Consider the following 27719-nt stretch of genomic DNA (forward strand, 5'->3'; position numbering starts at 1 on the left):
TGCGTAGAAAACTCTTATATTCTTAACGTTATTTTAAATCTTATGATTTTTTTTTATAGTACCTAGGATTTTAATATGAGTTAAGGTATGCTTGGGAAGATACCGGAACATAATTAATAAAATACAATGGTCTCCCATGCACATTCATGCTAAAGGTCAATTTTCAAGCATCTCGTTGGTAGAAATTTGCCTAGTGATATGGTGACATTGGTTACAATTATGAGAGATGATTCGTTTCATATATAAGTTGAGATCCTCCAAGTCGTAGCCATACTTAAGGTAGTTTAATTTTGTGATGAGACACCTTAACTGCATGTTTAATGCAAATGACACATTTTTGAATTAGTGATTTTTCTTATCGGCACTTTAAACTAAACTGCAATGACGATATCGATCAGTGATATTGATCCGAATGCAAAAAACATTATCCAAATCCAAGAATCATCAAGTCAGTTTAAAAAAGTTTTACTATAAGACTTTAATAAGTATTTAAATAAGTTTTATTTCGTAAGATTTATCAAAGAATTATCTTAATTTGTATTTATTGCGTGTCAATCTCTAACTTTAAAAGAAGCTCTCATAACTTCCATTTAACGTTGTTCTTAATAATATTTCTTCTCTGATTGACAATAATCCTCCCTCATATACTTATATGCATGGAACAATTCCGTACGGAAAAATTGTAGGACAAACTTTTGATTCTAATACATGGTTGATTCATTGTAGAAATTTGTAAACAGTCTACGTTATACTAGGGATAGATAAATTGATACGATGTGCCTATGTAAATATGTACATATATATGAGTATATATATGTCTTATTCTAGTTAAATGAAAGTAATAAGATCCGAAAACGCAGTAGCGCTTCAACTTATCGTAAATGCAAGTAACACTATAGTCCAAGTAACTTAACCCGTAAAGATAGCGTAGAGAGCTGTCTTAAATAACATGCATCGGTATTTCAGAAAATTAAACGTATCTGTCCATCTCTATACATTACTAAACACTGTCGCAAAGAATGACCATACTATTTGCTATGCAGGTCGTTGTGTAGGCAAAGGCTGGCACTACTTGACAATTTATAACCTAGTTTAATGTCAAATTAATATTAATGAGGGCTCGCATAATAGAGCACTATTTGAAGCATTATGGTAATTCTTATTACCCCAAAAACATCATGGTATGAACGATTCAAGATTAAAAAGACACCCAAAATAAAGATAGCACTACCGATCCGCGTATTACATAGCCGCCCGCGCAAGTGTGTGTGTGTGTGTGTGTGTGTGAAAAGTGTTTACCTTCGTGGAAATTATGATTCTGTGGTTTCATTATGTCTACTTTCTTATTTATTTAGGTCACACGTAGTTTTTAATATTCCTTATGGAATATGTTAAATTTCAGGCATACAAGATTTTGAACCATCGTTTAATATTATTACTGAAGTACCATTACAAAGTGCAGAAATCGATGTAATAGATATGGAATGTAGCAGTGATATTATAGCTGACACCGTTTTAATTGAAATGGATAATACATTCACACATAATAAACCATACGATATCCGAACATGTTTTTCTGATAAAAATAGCGATTCGGAAGATGAGTTGCAAGATTCCAGCGACAGTAATGATACTGAACCAGATGACGCTAGTGATGATGGTGATATTTCTCTTGATGAGCATGCGTTTATGGAGACCGTTGGTACTGAACTCCCTTCAAGAAAAGATGAACGGATAATGTTTCCTGGGCGCCAATTAACAACATTGGATATTATGTTACAATTGCAGGCTGTTGTAGTTAAACATAGTTGTACAAAGAAATTGCAGAAAATTTTAATATTGCATTGCCTTGAACCCGAAATTCGCTTTAAACATCCAATTATAGCTGCATTATGGCAGAGACAAAGAATCGACACCAGATTTTATGAACATGTATATGTCGATATTTCTCCAAGAATGTTGACAGCTGCAAGACAGTGGTTTTAACTTCGTGTCTTACGATAATATACAAACAATCAACGTTAGATTAAGACCCTTTTGTGTTTGCGTTGATAACGTTGCCAGACCTATTCTGCAAAATTGTGTGCAATTTAATGGTTACGCAGAATGTAGCTGGTGCTATTATAATGGCCTCTACTACATGGGCTCCATGCGCTATCCGTTACGACACACAGACGTAGAATTACGAACTCACACTGATCAGTTGCAAATTGTTAATGAAGTGTTATCTTCTTGTAAAAAGTCGATAAAGGGGATTAAAGGCCATTGTGCTCTTCTTGAAATAGATTGCTTCGATATAGTTTGGAACATGCCAACCGACTATATGCACGGTACCTTACTTGGTGTGTGCAAACAACTATACCATCGCTTTGATAAAATTCTTTCAAAAGCAGAGAAACTGCTCTATGCCAAACGAATGGGTATAATTTAATTGTGTCGCAAATGTAAGGTGAGCTCTACGTCCTTTAGATGATGTCAAAATTTAGAATTGAATTTTTGGCTATTATTTATTAGTGTAGTATATTTATATGATATTTTGGATAGCCGCATCATGAAATCGTATCTTCTTCTGGTAAAAAGTATGTAGATTATGCTACAAGAATTCGTTAGTGAGGAAGAGTTGAATGATTGCGAGTACAACTTACTAAAATTTACTGGTGAAGCTGAAGTTATATATGGCACTGAATTTATGACGTTCAATATACATGCTTTAACACATTATCCGGAAAGCATTCGTAGGGCTGGTCTGTTATGGGATAACTCTACGTTTCCCTTCGAAAGTGCGATTGGTACTATTTTAAAAGAAGTCAACTTTCTGAATGGTAGCACGTTACAGATAGCAGAGAAGTAGATAAAAAAAAATACTTTTAAACGGCACTTAATTGTTAATAAACACCAGTATAACGAAAAGTCTGCTAAATTTTGTGACTCAGTGTTTGATGCACGATTGCCACTGAAAAATGTGACAATCGTAAATGGTTTTACATTAATTGGTACTGCGTTTTATGACGAAACAATACAAGATTTTGTGCACGAGTATCTAAATTATTCGTCCAGTTGTGTGTCATTGTACGATAGATGCATTTATAACAATCAGTATTATCATTCAATTCGGTATACTAGCTAAGAAAGCTGATGACTCAGTAGTAAAGCTACGTTGTGGCACCGTTGTACAGATCGACAGTTTCGTCGAGGCTGATAACCAATGTCTTTTAGTAGGATACCAGTGGTTGGTTAGAAATAATGATTTCAATGGAATGAACAAAGAACCCATAGTTAAGCATATACTTGCGGTGTCGGAAAAATCAAATACGCTTACGATAGTTAATGCTGACAGAATTCTTCGAAAAATGATGGTCATGGATACTGGAGAGAGAAAATTTGTGTTTACTCCTACCAATAACTTTGAAACGCATCAGAAGGTACACATTATTCGTATTATTATTAAGTATTCCAAGCGCTAAATGGTTTTTAAAGTCAGTTTCCCGCATATAATCTAGCACAATTTTTGTTTAACTCTCTAATTCCCGAAAAATTGTTAATGGATTGGGTTGATAAGAACATAGATTTTAATAAGAGTGTCTAGCTATTAATTGTTTTTGCTCAAAGTGGCTAGTTGCTTCGTTTTTCTTATAAAACATTATAACTTAAAACCATAAAATATCCAACTTTGTAACAAAAAGTGTGTGGAGTTTTCTAAAACTCCTTTTTTCTTATTCTGTATTGATTCTTATTTGACTTTTTGATTTGTTTTGATCACGTGTTCGTAATATTAGAAGAAAAATATCTGCAATTAATTACCGAGATCAGTTTTAAAATAACATTTTACTCGTATAGCAAAATGTACCTCGGAAGATTGGGGTCAGTCTAATGCGGGTTTGATTTATTCGTTGAAGTGTCAAGACTGTGCGTCTTCTCTTCTTTTTAGAATGAAATAACTACTGGCGTAATATATAATGTTATCACACTGAAAAATGAAGTTTACCTGTCGATCAGGAAGGGAACGTAAACTATCTCTGGACTGCCCTTAAGGTAGTTGTTTTCTAATACAGAATTGAATCATATGTAACAATATTTAAATTATGTTATGCTGGGATAAATAGCAAGGGAAGATGTGATTGTGAGATATTTTGACGATCTCTGTAACTGCCTACGCAATTCATAAGAATTCAATGGTTCTCCAATAGTCTCTTATACTCTTATTAGTTTTCGAACTGTCATATGCTCAAGCAATCCTTATATATGCTCATGATCAAATATAATTAACTTTTTAATCACGTATTACCGGAAATACTGTGGGGAAAAAGTTTCTCATAAAAATATATGTGATTTCTTATATTTTTATTTAACAAAGTATTTCTTATATTTTTTTTACTGTAAGGTATATAATCAACCACTTAAAAATGGTTTCGAAATTTTGCCAACATGTTCTCAGATTTCATTTCGACGAAAGTTTTATTACTATTTTTATACTATAACTTGACGAAAGTTGTACCGTAAAGACGTTTATTTGCCTACTCTCGCTCTCTCTCTCTCTCTCTCTCTCTCTCAGCTAGTTAATGGTAGAATCGTAATCATTAATTATTTTCAGATGGATGTTTTTGCAGCGTGTAGCTATTGTTTCAATGTCATAACTGTTGAAATAAGTGTATATTCGTTAAATAAAAATACAAAATTTCATGGCACATCGATCTACAATTTTGCACATATATTTATTGTTCTCAAAGTAATTTTTCTGACAGTTCTGAAAATTATATAGCAGAATCGCTTTGGGAAACGAGTACCGTAATAATTGATTAAAATTTTATACAAAAATTGTATTTACTTTGCACAAAATAAATCTGAAATCTTATCACTCAGTAGTATGTCTATAAAATAAGTGTACGTGCTCACTAATGTATACATATGTTGTAGGAGGGCAAAAAAGCAGCCCCAAGTAAAGTATCAAGTGAGAGTACTAAGCAGAATAAGGTAGAACCTCATCCCATAATTTCAAAAAATGTAAATAGTATGACAAATGATGCCAAAATTAAAACTACTACAAATAAAAAACTATCAAAGGATAGTTGTATTACCGTAAAAAAATACATGCCTCGATATACAAAGAAATAACTTTAAAAAACGGTGCATGGCTGTAAAAGTAACGGTAAAGTATAAGTTATTGATTGTTATTCAATACTATACGTAGAACTAAAGTAGTCAATCGGAAGCTCAAAAGGTGACATTAGACAAAATAAATAGATAAAACACTTAAATCCCAAGTAGAAAGATAGGTTTGTAAAGTGTAGACTGTATAAAGTTGAAATTGTAGTCGTGCTTTGAAAAGTATAATAAGCCACATGTTTCTTACTTTTAAGCTTCCAATTTTTCACTTCAGGTTAGAAGTGCAAAATTTACTTAAAATTGGAGTATTATTTTTATTTAAAAACATCTAAACTAAATGAATTTCTGGCAACCGTAGCCCACATCGAAGAAATCGAAAATAAGTACAATGAAAGTCGATCCTAGCGACACGAACAATGGAAGTAAGAGTCGGATGGTATCCAAGTGAGAGTCCCAGGTAACTGTATAGAAATTCTGTATATTATGTGCATGTAAAGACTGAGGCAGCTGGTATTAATATAAATGATATGGCTCGACGTTCGGATGTAATACATGAGTTCAAAAAATATCGATTGAAAAAAAAAATAGTAACCGTTATTGCCATCTGTGTCAGCACCCCAGTATTACTGTGCAACCTTTTCTAGGGCACAGGTACACAGTGAGCCCACAGGCACAAAGGTCTTGTTGAGGCAATAAGTGTCATTTGCACCTTCGACCATATAAAAACCGCGCCCTCCGTTGTCACATTTTGTCCTTAGCACGCTAGGTGCGCAATATTCTATTCACCAATTATTTTCTTAAAATCTAAGTCGTCCACATACAGCTCTAATGATTCTAATACAGTTAGAAAAAAGTATTTTTTTGAAAATAAATTCAATGAGGCTGTTTCTTTTTCCATATGAAATCTGTCGCCAAGGAATAACATAATCGACAATTTTGAGAACATTGCAGCTGATATGCAAAATTATTCAAAACTCTTTTTTTTTATAGTTGTAATCACCAGCTTTACCTGTCGTATGCATAACAAAGATTAATTGACAATACAATCAGTGATAAATTACATGTTAAAGTAGCGTGTGCACTAAATTACCCAGGCCTACCGAACAATAACTTGATACGGGTTCAGTGGTACCGATTATATTAGCTGCAATTATGAACCATGTAGGATAAACATTTAATGACACTATAAACTTTTAACTATATAGGGGAGATCCGTATCAAGCGATGGAACACCAGAAAATCAAACACCTGACAAAAGTACCAGTGCACACCAAATTGGGAGTATTCAAGTGAAGAACTCAACAGCTACTTCCCCACATCATTCCATGGACAAATCAAGAAATATTGAAAAAGGTGATGCAAGCAATAAAATGTAAGAAAAGGTTTTGACAAAAGAAAAAAAAAATTAAAAATAGAAATAGCTGAAAAGAAAACTCAACTGATAAGATACAAAAGTTTGTATTTAGATAAATGTGAGAAAGTTAAACAATGGCAGAGTGCAAACATGAATATGCAAACTAAAATTTATGAGACGCTCGACGAATATGGTAAGAAGTAATTATTCACGTACATGTAACAAGTTCCCTTACAGTGCATTAAAAATAAAAATCTAAAACAGCAAGATACAAATGTGATACAATACCCAAACTGTTTAAGCTAAAATTAAATAGTATATTTTTAAACTAAAAATGTAGAAAACATAAGATTTTACATAAACCAATAATTTAATTGATTATGCACTGACGAGAGATTTTAATCATTGTCCAAGAAAAAATAAACTAAAATAAAGCTCGTCTTATCGATGTTTAGAAAATTTAATTTTTATATTGTATTTATTCGTATAGCGTATTGAACATGCAAATGATTGTAAATGTTAATACTTTTTGTGAGATTTGTCTGCGGGCAATAATTAATGATTTCTAGGTGGAAATTAACGAAAATATATATTCAATGATTGAAAATCTAAATTAATATTCAAATCCAACCTGAATGTTAAGTACAAAATATATATTTATTAAGTTAAGTATTATTTGATAAGTAATCAGTGATTCCACATTGAAAATTATGATGAATATTTATTAAATAATTAAAAATTAAAATAAATATTAATATTTACGTGAATGTTAAGCACAAAAAATATATTTGTGTTATATATATTTAAGTTAAATATTATTTAATAATGAATCAGTGATTCCAAAGTGGAAATTAAGATAAATATTTATTTAACAATTAAGACTCAAAATTAATAAATTTAAAATTTACGTAGATGTTAAGTACAAAAAATAGATTTCTTAAGCTAAGTATTACCGGCGAAGTGAAAATAGATCTATTTCACCGAGTGTAAGTCTAATCAAAAAGTTTGCAGTATTGTTGCTAAACTAGGAACTTATCGTATGTAAGTAATGCAAGAGACAAATATGATTTGGAAAAGTTTGAAATGTTTGAGACAAGAATAAACTTTGTTGTATAATACTTAGGTAATTAGTGTATTTTTGTTTATGATATCGCCACTCTCTAATACATAGATATGTAAGAAACTATATAAATACAAGTTGATTTAGCAATATTAAAATGTAGACTAAGTGTAGGTAAACAGCCACTAGCCACAAATTTCTTACAATCAAAAATATTATTAAGTAAATGACGATTCTTAACTCATTCGTATAAATTGTAATAAAAAAAAGAATTAAAAGCAAGTGCAATGTCTATACCACGTCAGAAAAATCGAAATGTGGAGTTCACAATACAATTTATTAAATTAGAAATATATATTTATTTTTGTGAGGTAAGAAAACTCTGTGTAAAGTAATTAGAGTGTAGCACAAGAGATATATTTTTCCTGAATTGCAATGAATTACATCAGCCACAACTTTGTGTTTTAAATCGACTTTTATGTTGCAATAACAGTGTATGTCATGTTATGTATTATAAAACCCATTGCATCACTAACAAAATCAGGTGCAATGTTTGTAAGTTTGCATACATTTCAATAAAACTTCCCAGTAGTAAGAACTCACTTATAACTAGAAATTATGTTAAAAAACCGTGAGAAATAACGTAAAATTCTTAGTAAATGCTGAGTAAAATCTTTAAAAAAAAGCTGATGTATCGTTGCAAGATCCTACTTCTAAAACGGATAACCAATACATACCTAAAAAAAAAAACTATAAATTGCTGTAAATCCAATATAAAAACAAATACAAAAATTAGTGTCGCGTATAGATTTTCCAATAAGTTCTAATAAGTAAAAAATAATGTTTCAAAAATTATTAACATATTACGATACAGTTTAAATAATCTGAAATTGGGATACTACATAGACACAAATAAAACTAATGCATAATGCACTGTGTATTACAGTAAAAACCAACATATTTTCAAACATTTCAACCAGTATATTCCAATAAATTTTAATAAATAAAATGTTTTGACAGTGAGTAGCATATCACAATAACAATCAATAATATCACAAACTGGAATACCAAATGAGCACCAATAAAATCGATGCATGACGTTGCTGTGTTTAACAGTAAAAACCAATACATTTTGTAACAGTGCTACAGTGTATATCCCAATAAATATTAATAGAAATAATGTATTTACATAGATCCGGATATTACAATAACAATTCATAAAATAATGACTCGTAATTACAAATAAGCACCGATAAAATCAAAGCAAAAATAACTCTATATCCTGGTAAAACCCAATATATTCATAAAGATTTCGAGCTTTACACTCGCATTTTTCTAGTAGAAATCCAAGTATTTTCCTACATAAAAACAGTTCTTAAGGAGCAAATCAATCCTATTTTACAGGTTAATGCAATTTTTGTATGGCATTTCCAGTAGGTACTTATAAAAGTAATGTTGGTTTTCTTTCGTCCAATCAAATCCAATAGAGTCTATAAGTGCCTAATGCATATTGATATATTTCCTATAAAATCCCATAAATGGTGCTAATGCTTCATAATGCCACATTTTTCAGAGATGAAGACGTACATATACTCATAAAATTCCATTTAATCCACATCCGGTTTCCCCTATAACTACCAACAAATAATTCATTCTCATTAGACGATATCTGGAATTACGGGTGCAAATACCTCCTACAATCATATACGTTGTATTTCTTATTGGTTTCTATTGGACCAAAATACTAGGGCAGTGGGCTACATGGCTTATGTTTTGGCTAGTCATACCTTCCAATCGCAGGTGCGGTAATTTTTTTCTTTTTCTTCTTCTTTATGGCTACCACATTAAGATATTTATTACAACGAATTGATGGTTACAAAAACCGCGTTGACAATTAATTTTAAACGTTTTAATTTTTAATTACGTTTTACAAATTTTAGCCATTGTTACTGCCTACAAATTACTACAAGGCTTCCTGAAGCATAGGGGTCGCTATGAATTTCAAAAACATTTGAAGCCCGTGATTATTTAAATCTGCCAAGGTGCATCTTATATACATAATTAATATGCAATTTAGTATTATTAAGCCTGTTTTTTGTTACCACCTTAAATAATTATTGCTGTATCTTTTTTTAAAGAATTTTGTTTATGGCAGGTAAGGTGAGAATTGATCTTACGTTTATTTAAAAAAAAAAAAAAAAAAATCAGTACAGCGTTTAATTATGTGTTTACATTTTATAAAGCACGAATATCAACATTTGACAATACATACCACAAATTGTCATAAAATAAAACACTTTGATAGGGTGGAACGTTAATTTTATTACTATAGCTACAAAATGCAATAGCCACTTTGCACACTTGAAACAACATTGTGCATGGGCAGAAAATGGCCTTACGGGCAAACAATAGCACTTTACGCCCTCGGTAAAAGAAATACACAACTTAGTAGTAAGTGCACCAAAACTTTTAATTTACCTCGAAACGTTTTGCATTAAGAACTGTATGATTATTTTTAACAAATGTCACGTATGTAAAATACGGATTTACTTGTAACGTAGGTACTTTTCTTACAAAACTCCAGTTGCAAGTTTACAAATATGAATGATTGTACAAAAATGAGAGAAATTCGAGGTAATGTTTACTGGAATAAGGAAAAATTATTTTGGAAACACGTCTCTGGAAAATTTTTTCACTTCGTAGGTTTGCGACAAAAAAATCAACACTTTAAAAATTAATATAGTTTACAGTACGTTTTTTTTAAGTATTAAATTTAAAATTACATTTTTAAATTGTTTTTTCTCTTGTTGTTATGAGTTAGAATAAAAATTGCAGTGTGTTCCAAAAAAAAAAGAAAAAAAACAAAGTGCTTAAAATTTATCGATACTTTGTTACTAAAAAATAAAAAAATTGAGCCCATGCCTTAATTACTGTTTAACTTTTTTTTCAAAGTCCTTATGCAATCTTCTGGAGCTTAGAAAAATGTGTTTTTAATCGCTAAATACTTTAAAAAAAATTATTTTCTATGCTTTCTGTCTTAGAGCTGTCGTTTAAAACTATATATAGTTTAGTAGTATGGTATAGTACAGTATAGATGAGCAGGTTAAAAAATTTTTAATACACGAATCATTTGACATGCTATAAATTTATGTTTTACACAAATAAAATATAGTTATTTTTGTTTGGCAGTCTGCTGCATTGACGTGTGTTGTTTTCTAATTTTTTAAGCATCTATTGTGAATTACTGTGCGTGCAATGTATGGATATAATACATAATATAACTACAGTTGCTTACGTTTGGTGGTCTGCTGCACTACCATGTATTGTTTTTAGATTTTCCATGCCTATGCTGCCTTATACCACCAATTACCATACATGCAATGTGTTGACTTAATGGATCATATATTTATACGTTGGTAACTTTTTGCGATCTGCTGTACGAGCGTTTGTCATCTTTTGTTTTTTCATACTTATAGTCATATAGTCTAGAATCTGCAGAATGCTAGCACGTACTCTTCCGCTATTTTGTCAGTGGCTTGTGATGTGCTTACTCTGTTTTTGGTAATTGTTCCGCTTTTATAGAGTTAATTACTGCATCTATATAATTACGTTAAATGTCAGTAGCGCTCTGCTTTTTTAATTTCGTGCACTGTATTGTAGAAAAGTCATGATCTGTGTTGCGTTGTGCTTATTCGTGTTCCTTATCATCTAAAGCATGCGTTCATTTGGAGGTGGTTAATTTATTTAATATATTATAATAATCTTTGCACATTTATTGATATTTTGCATTGTGTTTGTGCTTATGGTGTTGGTCTTTAAACTGAGTGCATCTGTTTGTTTTACATAAAATGTAGACACACTCTTGTTTTACTTTATTTACGTTGTCAGAAGTGCCAATTTCTATACATTCCTGTGTGCTTTGCTCTGTTTACAGTTGTGATAGTTGGTAGTATTTTCGATGTATTAAATACATGTATGTATATATAATTTTTTTTTTTTCTGGCAATACGTTATCCGCTGCATGTACTTTTTTCTGGTGCGTACACGTTTCTTATTGCATCTTTACTTCGGCTTCACTTTGATGTCTGTGTTAACTCATTTTGGCAAGCTTTTTTAATTTTTTTTTTTAAATAATTTTTAAATGTTGTCTAAACTTGGTTTAAAGAGAAAATCTGACAAAGATCGAAGTAACCCTCCCAAACAAAGTAAATTAAAACATGTAGAATGGCAAGATAAATGGTCACGTGACCTGCATTTTGAAGATTGTTTAAAATTTTACCCAACTCTACCATAGACAGCAGAATTCATTTGTTGCCAAGAAAACATTTAATTTACAAGAAAATTAGATCTTTATCAGCATACTTTTACTTTTATGCATGTCAACTCCATCGATATAGCAAAAATATCGGGAGCATTTAAAACTGTTGAGTTACCTGTTATTTCGCTGTAACAAAGAACCCAGAGATCTGAAATGATAGTAGCATATTTTGTTGCAGAACATAATGTCCTGTTTCAGTTGGTAAATGATTTAGTACCACAGATTTGAAAGGTGGCACTTGATCTACCGGCAGCAAAGTGCATGCAGCTGAAGGCACTAAAAGCATCTTGCGTAATAAAAATACTTCTATATCTTCTTTTATTTGAAAGTGCTGTATAAAATTCAAGCAATGTTCATTATTCTATTCTTATTTACGAAAGCACTGATATCAGCAATACGAAGATTTTGTGCGTTTCAGTTCAGTATTTTGACATCACAAAGGAAAAAGTTGTGTAGCACCTTCTTTAAATTTTAGGATTGAATCCCCTACAAGCTTCGGCTTTTGATATTTTTTTAGTTTCAAAGAAGTTTTTTGAAAACAAAAATATTAGCTTTGATAATTTAATATCCTTAGCTTGCGATAATCCTAGTATTATGACGGGAAAAAAAGAATGGCTTTCAAAAGCATTTAAAAGATGTCGTTCCCTCTTTAATAGTATTAAATTGTATATGCCATACCTCTGCTCTAGTTGCCAAATCAAGTAGTAGTCAAACTTTCAAAATGGTTAAAACTACGATTAAGGCGATACACAACTACTTCTCTCTTAGCTCAAAACGTTTTAGAGAGCTTCAAGAATGTCTAGGCTTACGTGGATTGCCAAAAAATAAAATTGAAAGATTATCGGGTACACGATAGCTGGAAGCTCAAAAATGTTATGACAGAATTCGCATCGATTACCTTGGATTAATTGATTATTTCACACTTAAAGTTCTTGAAAATAGCAGTACCAAAATAAATAAATTAAACTCTGAAGCTGAAAATTATGATGAAATTGGAAAAGAGGAAAAATGTAGCACGGAAAAAATCTTAGATGCTTTATGTGATGCTCGTTTCAAATTTTACGTTTTGTTAATGAGCTTTGTGCTTTAATTGTTCAACTCCTTCAATGCTATTTTCCAAACGAAGGGATTAATGATTTATCTGCTTGACTGGTCTGTAATACAAATTATAAAAGAAATCGGGTCTAATTTTTTACATGCAAAATCCCTTGATCTTTTAGTTTCAACTAACTTTGTTGTTAAGATCATTTGCAATAAATCTCCGATGTTGACTTTGGCCCTTATGCTCCCAAAATTTTTGCTGAAATCTTGAAAGATTCTATTGATGAAGTTCGAGAAAACTGTTTAAATTTTCATATGACATCGTTGAAAGAAATGAAAACACATTTTTTACTACATCATAGTTCTTTGCGGCATTTAGATTTTGTTGAGCCATTGGTGTCCTTAAATGCTGAAAGAAATGGAGAATTAAAGGATTTGTATTGCTTTCACAAGTATTTCCCAAAATTTGATCCCTCAAAAATAACTGTGTAATGAATAAAATTACAGTTTTTCTTTGATTCTGTGAAACGCGATGAATTATTAAAGTCATCAGTTGAAGAGTTTTGAACAATTATATTTAATACGATTACTGGAGATATCTTAGTCTTTTCAACCTTAAGGTTATTAGGGACAGCTATTTTTTCTCTTCCACACTCCAATGCAGAACCCACAAGAAATTTTTCTGACGTTACTGACCTTAAAGCTGTCAAAGGTAACAAGACTGGTATAGAGTTACTTAATACACGATGTTTTTTGCGTTCACTTGGTGAAGCCAGGGGTAAGACGAACTTTGATTTTGAACCGACGGAGTGAGACTTCAGTCTTTTTAATTCCACTACTATGTATAATTGAAACTAACTCTTCCTTCTACTTTGGTGATAGCTAATATTATCTATTGCATGTTGCATGAACAAATTTCTTCATTAAATATGGTAATAGGTAAGGTTAAAATATGGCACTTGGCACAGGTACCTGCCTTACAAGTACATCTGTATTAACATACATGACATTTGTTTAAGATAATTGTGTAGTTCTTAATGCCAAATAATTCAAATCAAATAAAATTTTTGGTGTACTTGCAACTAAAACAACCTAACTTGCTATTAACTTCGTGCATCAGTTTGAAACAACGCCACCTACAGGTGAAAAAATGTCGATACTAACTAACAAGAATACACAGTATGTTATGGCCCTTAGGCCCTTATGGGCAATTATCTGTTACAACTGTTTATTTCAACAATAATGTATCTTTCACAACTAAAGTAGGTCTTTTTAATTTCAAATATCATTTTAATAAAAAAAAGTGCTATTTAAAAAACTTTTTTCTTGGTGCACTGTTGAATAGATATTTTTCATCTCAGACGTATACTCAGCACCTAATAAATTTACGGGAGTTTTGTAATGTACGTATACATCTATTGTTAAATCAAACACTTGTAAGATATCATTTTTCATAAGTTCGTGTTTGTCAGAACCGACATGTTTTCTCCTACAAGAGACGTTGCTTCAAATTGTTCCACGGAGTGAATAGGCAGTACCTCAGTGGTAATGTGGAAGTCTGCCTAATACAGTATATTACGAATATTACTCCAGTTTGCGTGTAAGTTATGTATTTTTTAACCGAGGGCGTAAAGTGCTTTTTTCGCCCACGGGGCCATTTTCTGCCAATGCACAATGTTTTTTTAAGTGCGCAAAGTGGCAATTGCATTTTGTAGCTATGGTAATAAAATTAAATTCTCACCCTGTAGAAGTGTTTAATTCTATGACAACTTGGCGTATGTATTATCAAATGTTTATATTCGTGCTTTATAAAATGTAAACACATAATTAAACGGTGCTCTCGATCTTCTTTTTTTTTAATAAACGTAAAATAAATTGTTACCTTACCTGCATTGAATAAAACCCTTTTAAAAAAAAATACATTATTAATTATCTGAGGTGGTTACGAAAAACAGGTTTAATATTACTAAATTGCATAATAATCATATGTATTAGACGCACCTTGACAGATTTTAATAACCAAGGGCTTGAAATGTTTTTTACTTCTTATTTATAGCAACCCTTATGCTTCAGAAAGCTTTGTAGTAATTTGTAGGCAGTTACTATGGCTAAAATTTGTAAAACATACTTATAAATTAATACATTTGAAACAAATTGTAAGCGCAATTTTTGTAACCATTAATCCATTGCAATAAATTTTTAAATGTGGTAACCGTAAAGAAATAAAAAAAAAGAAAAAGAAAAAAAAAATTACCACACCTGCGATTTGAAGGTATGACTAGCCAAACATGAACCATGTAGCCCACTCGGCTACCGCGCTTTACGGCGAAGGACGTATAGATGTTATATAGAAGCTGTGGAGTGGGCTTGGGTCAACCATATATATACCACAGGAAGAAAGAAAGTAGGAGTAGGGAAACTGGGGTACAGACTCTTTCGAGCTGTACTATACTTGCACCAGCCAGTAGCTTGCGAGCCTTTAGAGTGCTGAACTCTACTTTAAGGGGAATACCGTCCCGTCTGGCACCACTGTTTGATATACAGAAAATTAGGAATACCAGCATGTAGAGCAAAAAATTTTTTATTATTTAGCACTTTCAATTTTGTTTTGACTGGCGCAAAATGTTGAGAAAAAAATAAAAAATTAATTTTGGCAGTATCTGTAAAAGTAAGTGAGATAGAAAGACCCATTGATCGTCTGGTGTCTCGCTTGCTCTCTCTCTCTCTCTATTGTGCTTATACAAGTAGTCCTTTTTCATGGATTTTTAATATCTTGCATGTATCCAAAATGATGAATTAATATCAGAATTAGTAGAATTATTTTATTATTTAAAACAATTTTTTCCCTGTGAACAGGATTATTGAAAAACATTAATTTGTGGCCATAATGCAAAGTTCTTCTGAGGTCTTCCAATTGTGCTTCTTGAATTTTTATTTCAACCCATCTTTAATAAACAGCCAACAAAATTCGCGCAGGTACCCAACCATGCACAATAAACAGGTGTCCAAAAAGGAAAAGAAAGACAGAGGAAGCAATACACACGATTGTTTGTTAAACTAATGTATGGACCTATGTGTAAGTAGGTGGTATAGAAATACTGTTTGCTGCTTGGTATTGTTTTTTTATGTTCTCGTTGTTTATTTGTTAATAAGAAAGAAAAAAACAATATAAACATAAGTTGCTTATTTCTAATCCATAATCTTTACTGATAAAAATTTACATTTATGAATATATTGTCTTTTTAACATAAAAATGTGAAATAAAGATAATTAAGAGTCAAAAACATAAATACTTTTCCTATCTCGCACGGTTTTGAGAGGCTGGTGTGCGCTCAGTAGAAAAAATAGGATTCATCACATACGTGACATTGCTCCGTGGCTGCCGAACGTTCCTTGGGCCCTGTTTCACAGGTCCCTTGGGTTGCAAAATAAATCTAAAGACAACGGCACTTATCTGTCGAAAACTACTATTTTTATCATAGACAATGAAATACTACCGTGTTCAATAACATATTTTTAAATTTCTAACATCCGTCATGGGTCCCAAGGCTTGCACCTGTTTTTTTTTCATGCTTATTATTATATCCAACTGCACGTAATTATAAAAACGTATGAAAATAGCTATTATTATAGATGTAACAATAGATATAGCCTAAATTTTTGGGATGAGAAACGTATTTAAATATATTATCTACATAACCTTTTTAAATCTATCAGACAACACTTATTTAATTTTTCTTATGACAAGGCTCTCACTAAGGGTTTCCAGGGTTTTTAATAGATAAAGAGAAAAAAGAACTTTATTTTAAATTTTCAAAACTTTTTTAAAATCGATCAAAAAACTCTTGCATCCTTGCGTTTTAATACGATTTAATATACTTGAAGGTATTATAGTAGACACATTTTTTTAAAGGCTTATTTATAACAGCTATTATCTATTTAACTCTGCGCAAAGATCACAGCTGCGAACACGTCTCACTAAATAAACATTAATATCTTCTCTCTACACATTTTTATAGCTACAATAACAGTAATTACCATTGAAGATTTGAGTTATTATTTTTAAATAATAAGTTAAATCTTGAATGGTAATTACTGTTATATTGAACAGTTCATATTAAAACAGAAGTATAATTACGTACTTCTGTTTTAATAGGAACTGTATGGAATTATTTTCTAGTCACTTGTTAGTTGACAACTAAGGTCCTATTTATCAACTATACACAATGGTTAAAAGAACTTTAAAAAAAAAATTTTTTTAAGTCGTTATCCACAACATGTGATAGTGCTTCCTTGCTTTACCTAGAAAAATTATAACAGAAAGTTCTTTACAACCAGCAAAGTAAAGTTAAAGTTAAATATAACACGATTGGCACTATATTTAATAGGTATAAGTTCCTATAAACGATTGTTCAAGCATACGCTTTATTATGGTAGCTATTCTCTTTACTTTGTATGACATAATTCTAGCCTTTATCATTTCTAACAATGTCTTTTATTTCACTTTATAATATTTAAAACATTTTTGTAGCAGCTTCTTTCAGCATGTTAGAAAATCGAATAAGAAATTCAGCATTCAGTAGAAGCAACCATTCAAAAAATTTAAAAAGGCCAGATATCAGTTGAGATATTGGAACCGTAAGGTAACCTTATTTGGATACAATTTTTGTAATAAATACTGTTCTTACTTACAGTGCAGTAAGCAACTTAATATTAGAAATAATTTTCCACCATAGGACCTTCTTTTTTTTTCTAAATAGATCCTTGCTAAGCATGAAAATGCTAAATACAAACTTAGTATTGTACTCAGAACTCAAAATGAGGTATTTGCACCTTATACCTCTCTCATCACTCTCTACCGATAATTAAACAGTTAATTTTGATTTTAGTAAAAAAAAGTAACAGTAAAATTATATCAAGTTAAGGGTAAACGTCTTTGTTTATTTAATTATGTTTCAATACCGTGAAAACCATGGCCTGTTGTACAAAAAACATTGGATGTTTCCCATTAAGAGTAACTATTATTAAATGTAATAAGCATAGAAATAATAATTATATTAAGAAACAATTATCATTTTCTAAAAATATAACACTTTACAACGACTTAAATAAAGGCATGCACAGTAATTAAAAATAAAGATAAATTATTATTCAATCTGACTCTCTCTCTTAGCTATTTTCTTCACAATTTCTTACAAAAGATCACCTCAAAGTGAAACATAGATAAGAAGAAAACTACCTAGATGATACATTAGGAAAAAATCAATTAGTGCTCATGCAACAGAAATCTATAAAAATTACAGAGATCTTACTATGAAACACTCTTTCTCGGTGCTTTTGTCGAACAGCCATGCTACAAGATCCACTATTTAAGAAGTCGTTATTCCAAGTCAATATAAGTTCTGGCTAAAAGTGTAGCCAATTTATATTAAATAGTAGACAGTTCCTAAAGTGGCACTACTCTTTGCTTAGTTAGTTTAGTTCCCTGGATAATAACGTATATTAATTTTTATCATAGTGAGTATGAGGTCCCTACAGACCGCAAACTCAGCGTACAAGGCGTATTGTAGCTAAGAGAAAAATGGCGTCACATTGACACAAATATTGTATTTATGATCTTCTGATGTCAGCGTGACGGATATGTTGTTACATAATTAAGTCCACATTACCGTATACCGTTGTCACTTATAGCCGTAGTGTGTCAGTGACGCCATTTTCCTCTTAGCTACAGCACGCCATCTATGCTGAGTTTGCTAATCGTAGGAACCTTATTAAAATCCACACGTTGCATATAGTATCATGGCATTAAAACATTTATGACACGCCGTATACGGAAATAAGTGTTAGTTTATAACATTATCAGTTAAGGTTACAAGAAAAAAAGTTGAATACATTATAAAGTAGTAAAGTAATGATTACACTCAGTCATACCTTGAAAATCTTCTTGTTTTATGGTGGGAATACGGTTCTCTTGCATTTCTAACTTTTTTAGCATATGTAAAGATGACAGTGAGGTTGTTGGTATCTGTAGAAGCTCATTACCGCCAATATTAAGTCGTTTCAGTTTTCTTCTAAAATATAAAAATGTAGTCAGAGTAGTTATTATATTTAGATAATTGTTTTAATACCAATTAAATTAAATTTATTATATCAATGAGACAGTTCTTAAAACTTTCTTAAGCGTTAAGAAACGTAGTGTAAGAGACTATCTTTATATTTCGCAGTTTATCATGATGCTTTTTTATTTTCATTGTTGGTAAAATGTCAAGTAAAATAATAAATTTCGTTTAAACATTTCATTTTAAGAGACTTCATTATTATTTTTAAAATTGTGAATAAATTTAGAGAAATTTGGATGTTTTGTATTGACAAGATCAATGTTGTTTGTAAACATGATAAACGTTTAAATATAACTATAATTACAAAATTTTAAAAATACATCCAAAAATATTGCTTTACTTATTTTATCTCTCATTTGTATCGTAAACTAAGTGGCATACGGCTGAAAAAAAACTATGCTGGAAGCAAGCCATAAGGGTTTTTTAGAGAATAAAGATGTATACTTCAATTCTTTGCCTGACTGACTACGAGTATCTGCTATGTACCAAATCGGAGTTGGCGCCATCTACAGCCAAGAGCTGTCAAGAGTTCTTTACATCAAAACAATGCATTTAAGTGGACTCCTAATTAAAAAAATTATTTAACACCTACAAACATTAAGTGATTCTACACCAGGTCCCCTAGAATTATATTTTTAATAGTAGTACATCACTACACTCACATTTCATCAACTATTTACGAGTTTTATCCCTGTTACTTGTAGATATTAGCTGTAATCACCATAGAAGTAATTGGTAAAACGCGCTTTGCTCCTATTAGGCATGCAATTGATTTTAAGCCACGAAAGCTTACCGAAGGAAAATTATTAGCAGAATCTTACGTTCAACGAGTGGAGGAGGTTACGAGAATCGAAGATCATTGACTGATCAGGTGCAGCATTTTCAAAACAACAAATGTAACTAAATATCCATATAAAGTTCGACTGAAGGTATTTTTATTTCGCTACAATAATCCTGCATTAAATATATACGTCGTTTGATAGTATGCTATTGATTCTATTATCCAGTTAGACCACGACAGAACAGTAACTCATGCATCGTGCACCTGTGTGACATCCACCGCTAAATAATGTAAACATATTAGTGCTCTTATACATAACATCAACACGGACAGAAGTACAAGGTGTGATCAAAAAGTAAGGCGACTTTTCTTTTTTATGAAAAAATATTTATTTACTCATCTAAAACTATGTTATCCCCTTCAAAATAATCCCCTTCAGATACAATGCACTTGTGCCAACGCTTTTTCCAGTCGTCAAAACACTTCTTAAATGCTATTTTGGGATTTGCTTTGAGCTTCTCCAGCAATGTAGCTTTCATCTCCTAAATCGTGGCAAATCTTCGTCCTTTCATGAGCTTTTTTAATTTTGAAAGGAGAAAAAAGTTGCTGGGGGCCAAGTTTGGTAAGTATGGTGGCTGAGGCATGATGGAAGTACTGTTTTTGGACAAAAAACTACTAACTAATAACGACTTGTGTGCAGGTGCATTATCATGGTGTTCGCGGATACACGTCTCATACCCAAAACATCCGTCAAAATTGATTGGCATGAGCCAACTGATATGTCAAGAACATCAGCTATTTCTCTAATTATGATTCGACGATCTTTTAGCACCATTTCTTTCACTTTCTAAACATTTTCGTCGGTGTTTGACGTGCTGGGTTGCCTAGAGCAAGGTTCATTATTAACATTTTCTTGGCCCTCTTAGAATAACTTATACCACTTTTAAACATTTTTTTGGCTCATAGTTGACTCACCGTAGGCCACTGTCAACATTTCAAGAGTTTTTGATTACTTAATACCATTTTTTACACAAAAATTAATGCAAACTCTTTGCTTTATTATTTGCAACAAATAGAAATCGCCGAGTACGCAAACACGAGTCTAACCTTTTAGTCTCTCACATAAAAACAACCCATGCTATATAATCAAAACTATGAACATATGATCCTGACTAGTGTACCAACATAATAAAAAAACAATGTTTAACTTAAGGTGTAAGGAGCGCGTACCATTTAAAAAGTCACCTTACTTTTTGATCACACCTCGTATATCAAAAACTTTACCGGAACAGGATTTGAAAAAGCCTTCGGATGCGTTAGTAGGAAAAAGTAAATGCTCTAATTCTTTGATTATTTCTGATGTACACAAAAAAAAGTACTTACGATTGGTAAACACAAAAAGCATATCACTTTAAATTTGAAAATGTAATGAATACAAACTGTCGTTCGCATTGAATTATCAATATTTAAATGATGAGTGAAAGCTGTGCTATCGTAAAAAAAATTTTGAATGATTAGAAAAAGAACGTAGTTGATATAAGTGTATTTAATTGCGCTGAAATTTAGGCTATGAGTTTGATAAGTTTTTCAACGAGTAACATTATTTATTCTGCAAACGTAGTAATTGAAACTGAAGAATAGAAGAGTTTTTATAATGAAAATATTACATTAGATGGAAATGGGATAGTAAAATTGTGTTAATACTATTGAACAGAGTGACAGTGATGTTTAATACAAGGAAAGGTTCAAAAGGATTAGTGCCAGTTTACAGGCTCATTCAATTAGAAGTCATTGAAAAAAAACAGTTAAAAAACTAGCAAACGTATTTATAAGACCAAGAAAAAAACTGAGCAGAAAATCTTTTAAATATAGTTTTGTACGAGGCGTGTGCGTAAGGACACACTGGGCTCGGATAGGGTGATTAGGAAGACACTATAAAACACAATAAAATTAAACAGCATAAACTAACAACTTTTAATGTCACTCAAAGGCCAAGAAAAATCACAGTTAATATTCAAAAAAATAGTAAAGGTCAAAATAATACAGAAGAAAAGAAATAATGTCTATAATCTTAAAGCAATAAACTATTGAAATATATAAAAGCGAAGAATGTAGAAAGAAAAGAGTCAAGTTGAATAACACAATATGTAAACACGCACTGGCCTTGAGCTTGCAAGAGAGTTTGAAAGTTACACGAAATAAATGTGAAAATGAAAGCACTGATATAGTATAACTGATTGAAATATTGATTAACGAAAAACCACTGTCTGTAGAAATGCACAATTACTGTCTGCAGGAATACAAAAGAGTTTTACTGAGTCTTGCTGTTGATAATCACTGGTAGTTCGATGAGGTTAACTATTTGAGCTGGTCTGCAGATTATGCAGTGAGCAACTTAAATAAAGCACTAAGAGCACTGCACTGCACAACTGAGTTTTGTCCACTGTCTTGCGAGAGTTAATCAGAAGATTTACACTAGCATTTAAGATGATGTATGCACCTTGGAATGCTTGTTTTTGGCAACGTAAATTAAGAGAGTCTTACTTCAATGAGAGCTAAGTATAATCTGGCGCTTACAGTATACAAAGCTTGCTGCGTGAATACGCACACACACACCTGCAGTGCGCCTAATCGACCAAGCGCACACGCACAGAGCGTTGAGCCGACAGAGACTGCAAATGTACACAATGTACACAAAAGCCGGGCCTACTGTCGGTCGCTCTTATTTCCAACATTCCACCCGCCGTCAGTCAACGGCTGACAACAGTCGTAGACTGGCAGTGGCACCAACTTGTGAATTGGTCTCCTGAGCACGCCCACTGAGGTCTTGAGAGTCACCACTCTAATCAGGCCATCCTTGCCTGGCTGGATGTCAATGACTCTGGCCAGCAGCCATTTTCCTGGTGGTATAGTCTCACTAGTTATAAGCACCAATGAGCCTGTCTTGATGTCATGAGCTGGAGAAAGCCACTTGGATATTGAGTTTAATCTGAGCAAGTTCTGTGTAGACCACTGCTGCGAAAACCTTTGTTTTTGAGCTTGGATCAGCTGCCAGCGAGTGAGCCTTGCTGAAGGTGAATCCAACAAGCACGGCTCTGGTGGTGAGTTTAGCGCCGATCCGACTAAGAAGTGTCCTAGAGTGAGGGTGTCTAAATCGTCTGGATCATTGGTAAGTGGTTCTAGTGGTCTAGAGTTAAGTATTGCTTCGATTTGAGTGAGCAACGTCGTCATCTCTCCAAGCGTGTCAAGAGTCTCTTCCATAGTCCGATGGAGATGGTGTTTCATCGACTTCACTACTGCCTCCCATTTTCCTCCCATGTAAGGAGCAGCTGGAGGGTTGAAGTGCCATGACGTTCCATCTTGGGCGAGCATGGCTGATAGATGAGAATTTGGACTGATTGCTTCTGAGTATAACTGTTGAAGAGCCCTGTATGCACCAACAAAGTTCGACCGACAATCAGAATACAACTTAAATGGACGTCCCCGACGTGAGACAAATTGCCAATACGCTGACAAGAATCCTTCGGTAGAGTAATCTGTCACTGCTTTGAGATGCACAGCAGAAGTCGAAGAACACACGAACACACACATCCAACCCTTGTATGTCTTCGACCCTCTGCCACGCCAAGATTTAAGATGTATTGGACCTGCGTAGTCGAGCAAACGGTCTGGAGAAAGTCACCCTGGCCTGGGCTAACTGTCCTATAAGTTGTTGTGCTCTTTGTGCCTGGTACCTGGCACATTTGACACAGTAGAGGATCCTGGATCGGATGGGGGCCCTTCCAACGATTATCCAAAACTCTTGACGAGTTTTGCTAAGAGTGAGCTGAGTTCCTCCGTGTAGAGTTTGCAGATGAGCCTGATCGATAACCAAACTGGTGAATATAGCTTGACGAGGAAGTAGAGCATGATGTTTTGCATCAGGTCTGAGCTTGGCATTCATGAGTCTGCCTCCGACACGCAGTATTCCAGCATCATCAGTATATGCCATCAACCGGTGGAAAACATGGCCCCTTGGGAGAGAACCTGATTTGAGCATCTTGATTACCTCCTTGAAACATTCCTGTTGAAATAGTTTGATGAGTAAGAGCTTAGCTTGAGTGATGAGTTCTGCAGTGACAGCTATGGATGATTCCTGGTGTGTGAGTAAGGCTTTGAACTTGGTACAAGCAAGTAAGAGGGTGGCTGTAATATGATAGAGTTTGTAAAATGTGGAGCTGGACTTACTGAGCCTGAGTAGGAACTCCGAGTCCAAGACTGATGACACTAATACGTATCAGCAAAGCCATGGAGTTTCACTGCAGAAGAAGGATGTGCTCCAAGCCATCTAGGAACCGTCACTCCGGAGAGTTTCGCTAGATCACCTCGTATTGGTAGCCACCTCTGAGCAAGAGCATCTGGTATGGGTGTATCCCATATATTTTTAAGTAGCCACAATTCATGAATGATGAGTTTGGCTGCAACAATCACTGGAGCAACTATTCCAAGAGGATCGAAGATTTGAGATATTTCTGAAAGAATTGCTCTCGTCGTTGGAGTTTAATTGAGAGGCTTGAGTGTGCACTGAAAGGTGAGATTGTCTGAAAGTGATTTCCAAACCATTCCGAGTACTTTAGCATCGCAGTCATCGAGAGAGAGTGCCGATTCTTCACTGGAGTTTGAGTAACTGAATCCTGTCGAGTTTGAGTGTCACTTAGCCAGGGGCAATCCGCCCGCCATTCACAGCTCCTTGAGTTAGAGGGCCTGCTCATTCAGCTCATCTGGAGTCTCCGCTCCACCAAAAATGTCGTCCACATATTTGCCGCTGGTGAGAATCCGGACCGCCTGGGGGTAACGGTGCCCTTCATCCTTCACCAGCTGCAGCAGTGTGCGTGTGGCCAGAAATGGAGCAGGCCTCGTCCCGTAGGTCACTGTGGTGAGCTGAAAGTGAGCTTCCTTGTAAGTTTTGCTATGCCAGATGATTCGCTGAAGATTCCAATCGTCTGGATGAACCTTGATCTGACGATACATCTTGGAGATGTCTGCAGAGAAAGTCCATTTGAATGTGCGTAACCAGAAGAGTATATCTGTTATGTTGGGCAGTAGATTAGGTTCCGTGTGAGTAATGCTGTTGAGTGAATGTTCAGAGGATGTAAGGGCTGATCCATTGAAAAACCACCCTGATTTTGTCGTTGTCTCCATCTTTCTTCAATACGCCGTGATGAAGCAGATAAAAATGGAGCTTGATGTTGAGCTCATCTGCAGGCACCAGTCGCATATGGCTAAGACTCAAATATTTATTCATGAAATCTGTGTAGATCTTGTCGTTTTGTCGTACTTGTCGTCTGTTTTGAGCCTGGCCACCGTGCGATCGAAGCATTTACGAGCTTAGTTGACTGAGTTGCCCAGCAGAGATGGAGATTGCTTCAGAGGAAGTTTCACCACGTATCTTCTAGTGCAATCCCGAGAGTAAGTTCGTAAGAAGAGCTCTTCACACTCCTGTTCCTCTGGTGTAAGCTGCAAGCTTGACTGTGAAGGGACGTCTTCTTGAATCCAGAAATTAATGAGTAATTCCAAGAGTTTATCTTCAGTGTACGTTAAGCGATAGTTTCTAATAAAGAACCTCTGAGCAGATCTAAGGTGATTATAGCTGAATAGTAGTCAGTGCCAAGTAGCAAGTCTATGTCTCGTGGCAGATAGAAATGGGGGTCAGCTAACTCCAAAAACTTCATATGCAGCCACGATCTGGTCTTACATTGAAAAGATGGTAGTAAAGCTGTTCCTCTAGGCAAGACGTGGAGCACCACATCGACGCTGGAGTCAGAATGTAATGAAAACAATCTGAGATCTACTTTACCAAGTGCTTTACTAACTACGTGGCCTCCAATGCCCAGAATACAGATGTTGGACTTCGTGCGCGTCAGCTGCAGACGCTTCACAGCATCTTCCGTAATATATGATAATTCTGAACCTTGATCGATCAGAAGCCTGAGATGATGATGTGCAGCTGGAGCACGAACCTGGGCTACTGCTGTTGGCAACAAGATAGATGAGTGACTAGATGTTTGGTTGGACGATGTGATCCTTGTTGAGTTTGATTTGATGTTGACTCTGGGATGAGTATTACTAGATGTGGAGTTTCGACAATGAGTTTGTCTGATGGCTGCGCTGATTTCCTATTCTTGATGTTGAGTCGGCTGAGACGCCAACCTGCTGATCGGTTGCAACAACCAAGCGCCGTGAATTATGGTATGGTGAGCCTAACCACAGGTTTGGCACCTCTTTGTGTTCATACATTCAGCAGCAGTATGGCGGCCCAAACAGTTGAAGCACAAAGGCTTTTCATTCACGAACTGGTATCGTTGGTCAATAGAGAGGGCCACGAATGCTAGACAGCGAGCAATAAAGTGTTACTGGTTGCAGTACGTGCACGGGAACACTGGAGGAGCCGGTCTATCATCCTGCGACCGAGCCGAACTCCCAACCCGATTCTGCTGAGCGTTGCTGCCCGGTTGAGTGTTGCCAAGCGGTTGAGTTTGACCCTTATGAGCGTGCTGAGCTTTGCTCCGTTTCGATTGAGTCTAAATGTTACTAAATGTGGATGAGTTATCTTGTTTCTCCCATCGCGCACTGCCACTGGATCACTCCCCAATCACCCTGATCATGTTTGAAGGACCACAAATGTACGAGGCGTGTGCGTAAGGACACACTGGGCTCGGATAGGGTGATTAGGAAGACACTATAAAACACAATAAAATTAAACAGCATAAACTAACAACTTTTAATGTCACTCAAAGGCCAAGAAAAATCACAGTTAATATTCAAAAAAATAGTAAAGGTCAAAATAATACAGAAGAAAAGAAATAATGTCTATAATCTTAAAGCAATGAACTATTGAAATATATAAAAGCGAAGAATGTAGAAAGAAAAGAGTCAAGTTGAATAACACAATATGTAAACACGCACTGGCCTTGAGCTCGCAAGAGAGTTTGAAAGTTACACGAAATAAATGTGAAAATGAAAGCACTGATATAGTATAACTGATTGAAATATTGATTAACGAAAAACCACTGTCTGTAGAAATGCACAATTACTGTCTGTAGGAATACAAAAGAGTTTTACTGAGTCTTGCTGTTGATAATCACTGGTAGTTCGATGAGGTTAACTATTTGAGCTGGTCTGCAGATTATGCAGTGAGCAACTTAAATAAAGCACTAAGAGCACTGCACTGCACAACTGAGTTTTGTCCACTGTCTTGCGAGAGTTAATCAGAAGATTTACACTAGCATTTAAGATGATGTATGCACCTTGGAATGCTTGAGTTTGGCAACGTAAATTAAGAGAGTCTTTCTTCAATGAGAGCTAAGTATAATCTGGCGCTTACAGTATACAAAGCTTGCCGCGTGAATACGCACACACACACCTGCAGTGCGCCTAATCGACCAAGCGCACACGCACAGAGCGTTGAGCCGACAGAGACTGCAAATGTACACAATGTACACAAAAGCCGGGCCTACTGTAGGTCGCTCTTATTTCCAACGGGTTTGAAATATGAAAGAATTTTTATTTCTGAATATTCAAAGAAATGTAATGATAACGTGAAATTCGTTGGATTATATGTTGCACCTTGACAATCATCGCTATGTGTGAGTCCTGACGGATTTATCGTTGAAGATGATTGTACTGTTTTATTTTCGGTCACCTAAAGGAAGTGGCATTGGTAAGCGTACTAAAAGACGAAGAATTTTCGAAAAACTTGTTGTGAAGTTGGAACATTTTCCTATGGACTTTTTTTGCCATCATTATTTAATTACAACAGAAAATTCAGTGATAACGATTACGGTATATCTAACTCTATGATCTTTTTCCACATTATTGTTGTAATCGTTGACACCATGCATCATTTCACACATTTTCAGAGGTTTTCTTATCGCAACTGTAATTAATAGACTTTTTTTGCCATT

The 27719-nt window shown here is 34.0% G+C and overlaps 1 protein-coding gene across 1 annotated transcript in view; it reads right to left on the reverse strand.

Annotated features, from left to right (window-relative positions):
• Nucleotides 1-27719, reverse strand: part of LOC106637462 (uncharacterized) — an 877306-nt gene that overhangs the window by 554065 nt on the left and 295522 nt on the right. The window contains exon 4 of the mRNA XM_089593884.1: nt 18808-18947. Coding sequence (XP_089450010.1) covers nt 18808-18947 — 140 coding nt within the window. The remainder of the gene's footprint in view (nt 1-18807; nt 18948-27719) is intronic.

The sequence above is a fragment of the Copidosoma floridanum genome, unplaced genomic scaffold, assembly GCF_036245765.1.
Source record: "Copidosoma floridanum isolate Cflo_tuat_1 unplaced genomic scaffold, Cflo_Japanese_pri ptg000020l, whole genome shotgun sequence".
NCBI lineage: Eukaryota > Metazoa > Arthropoda > Insecta > Hymenoptera > Encyrtidae > Copidosoma > Copidosoma floridanum.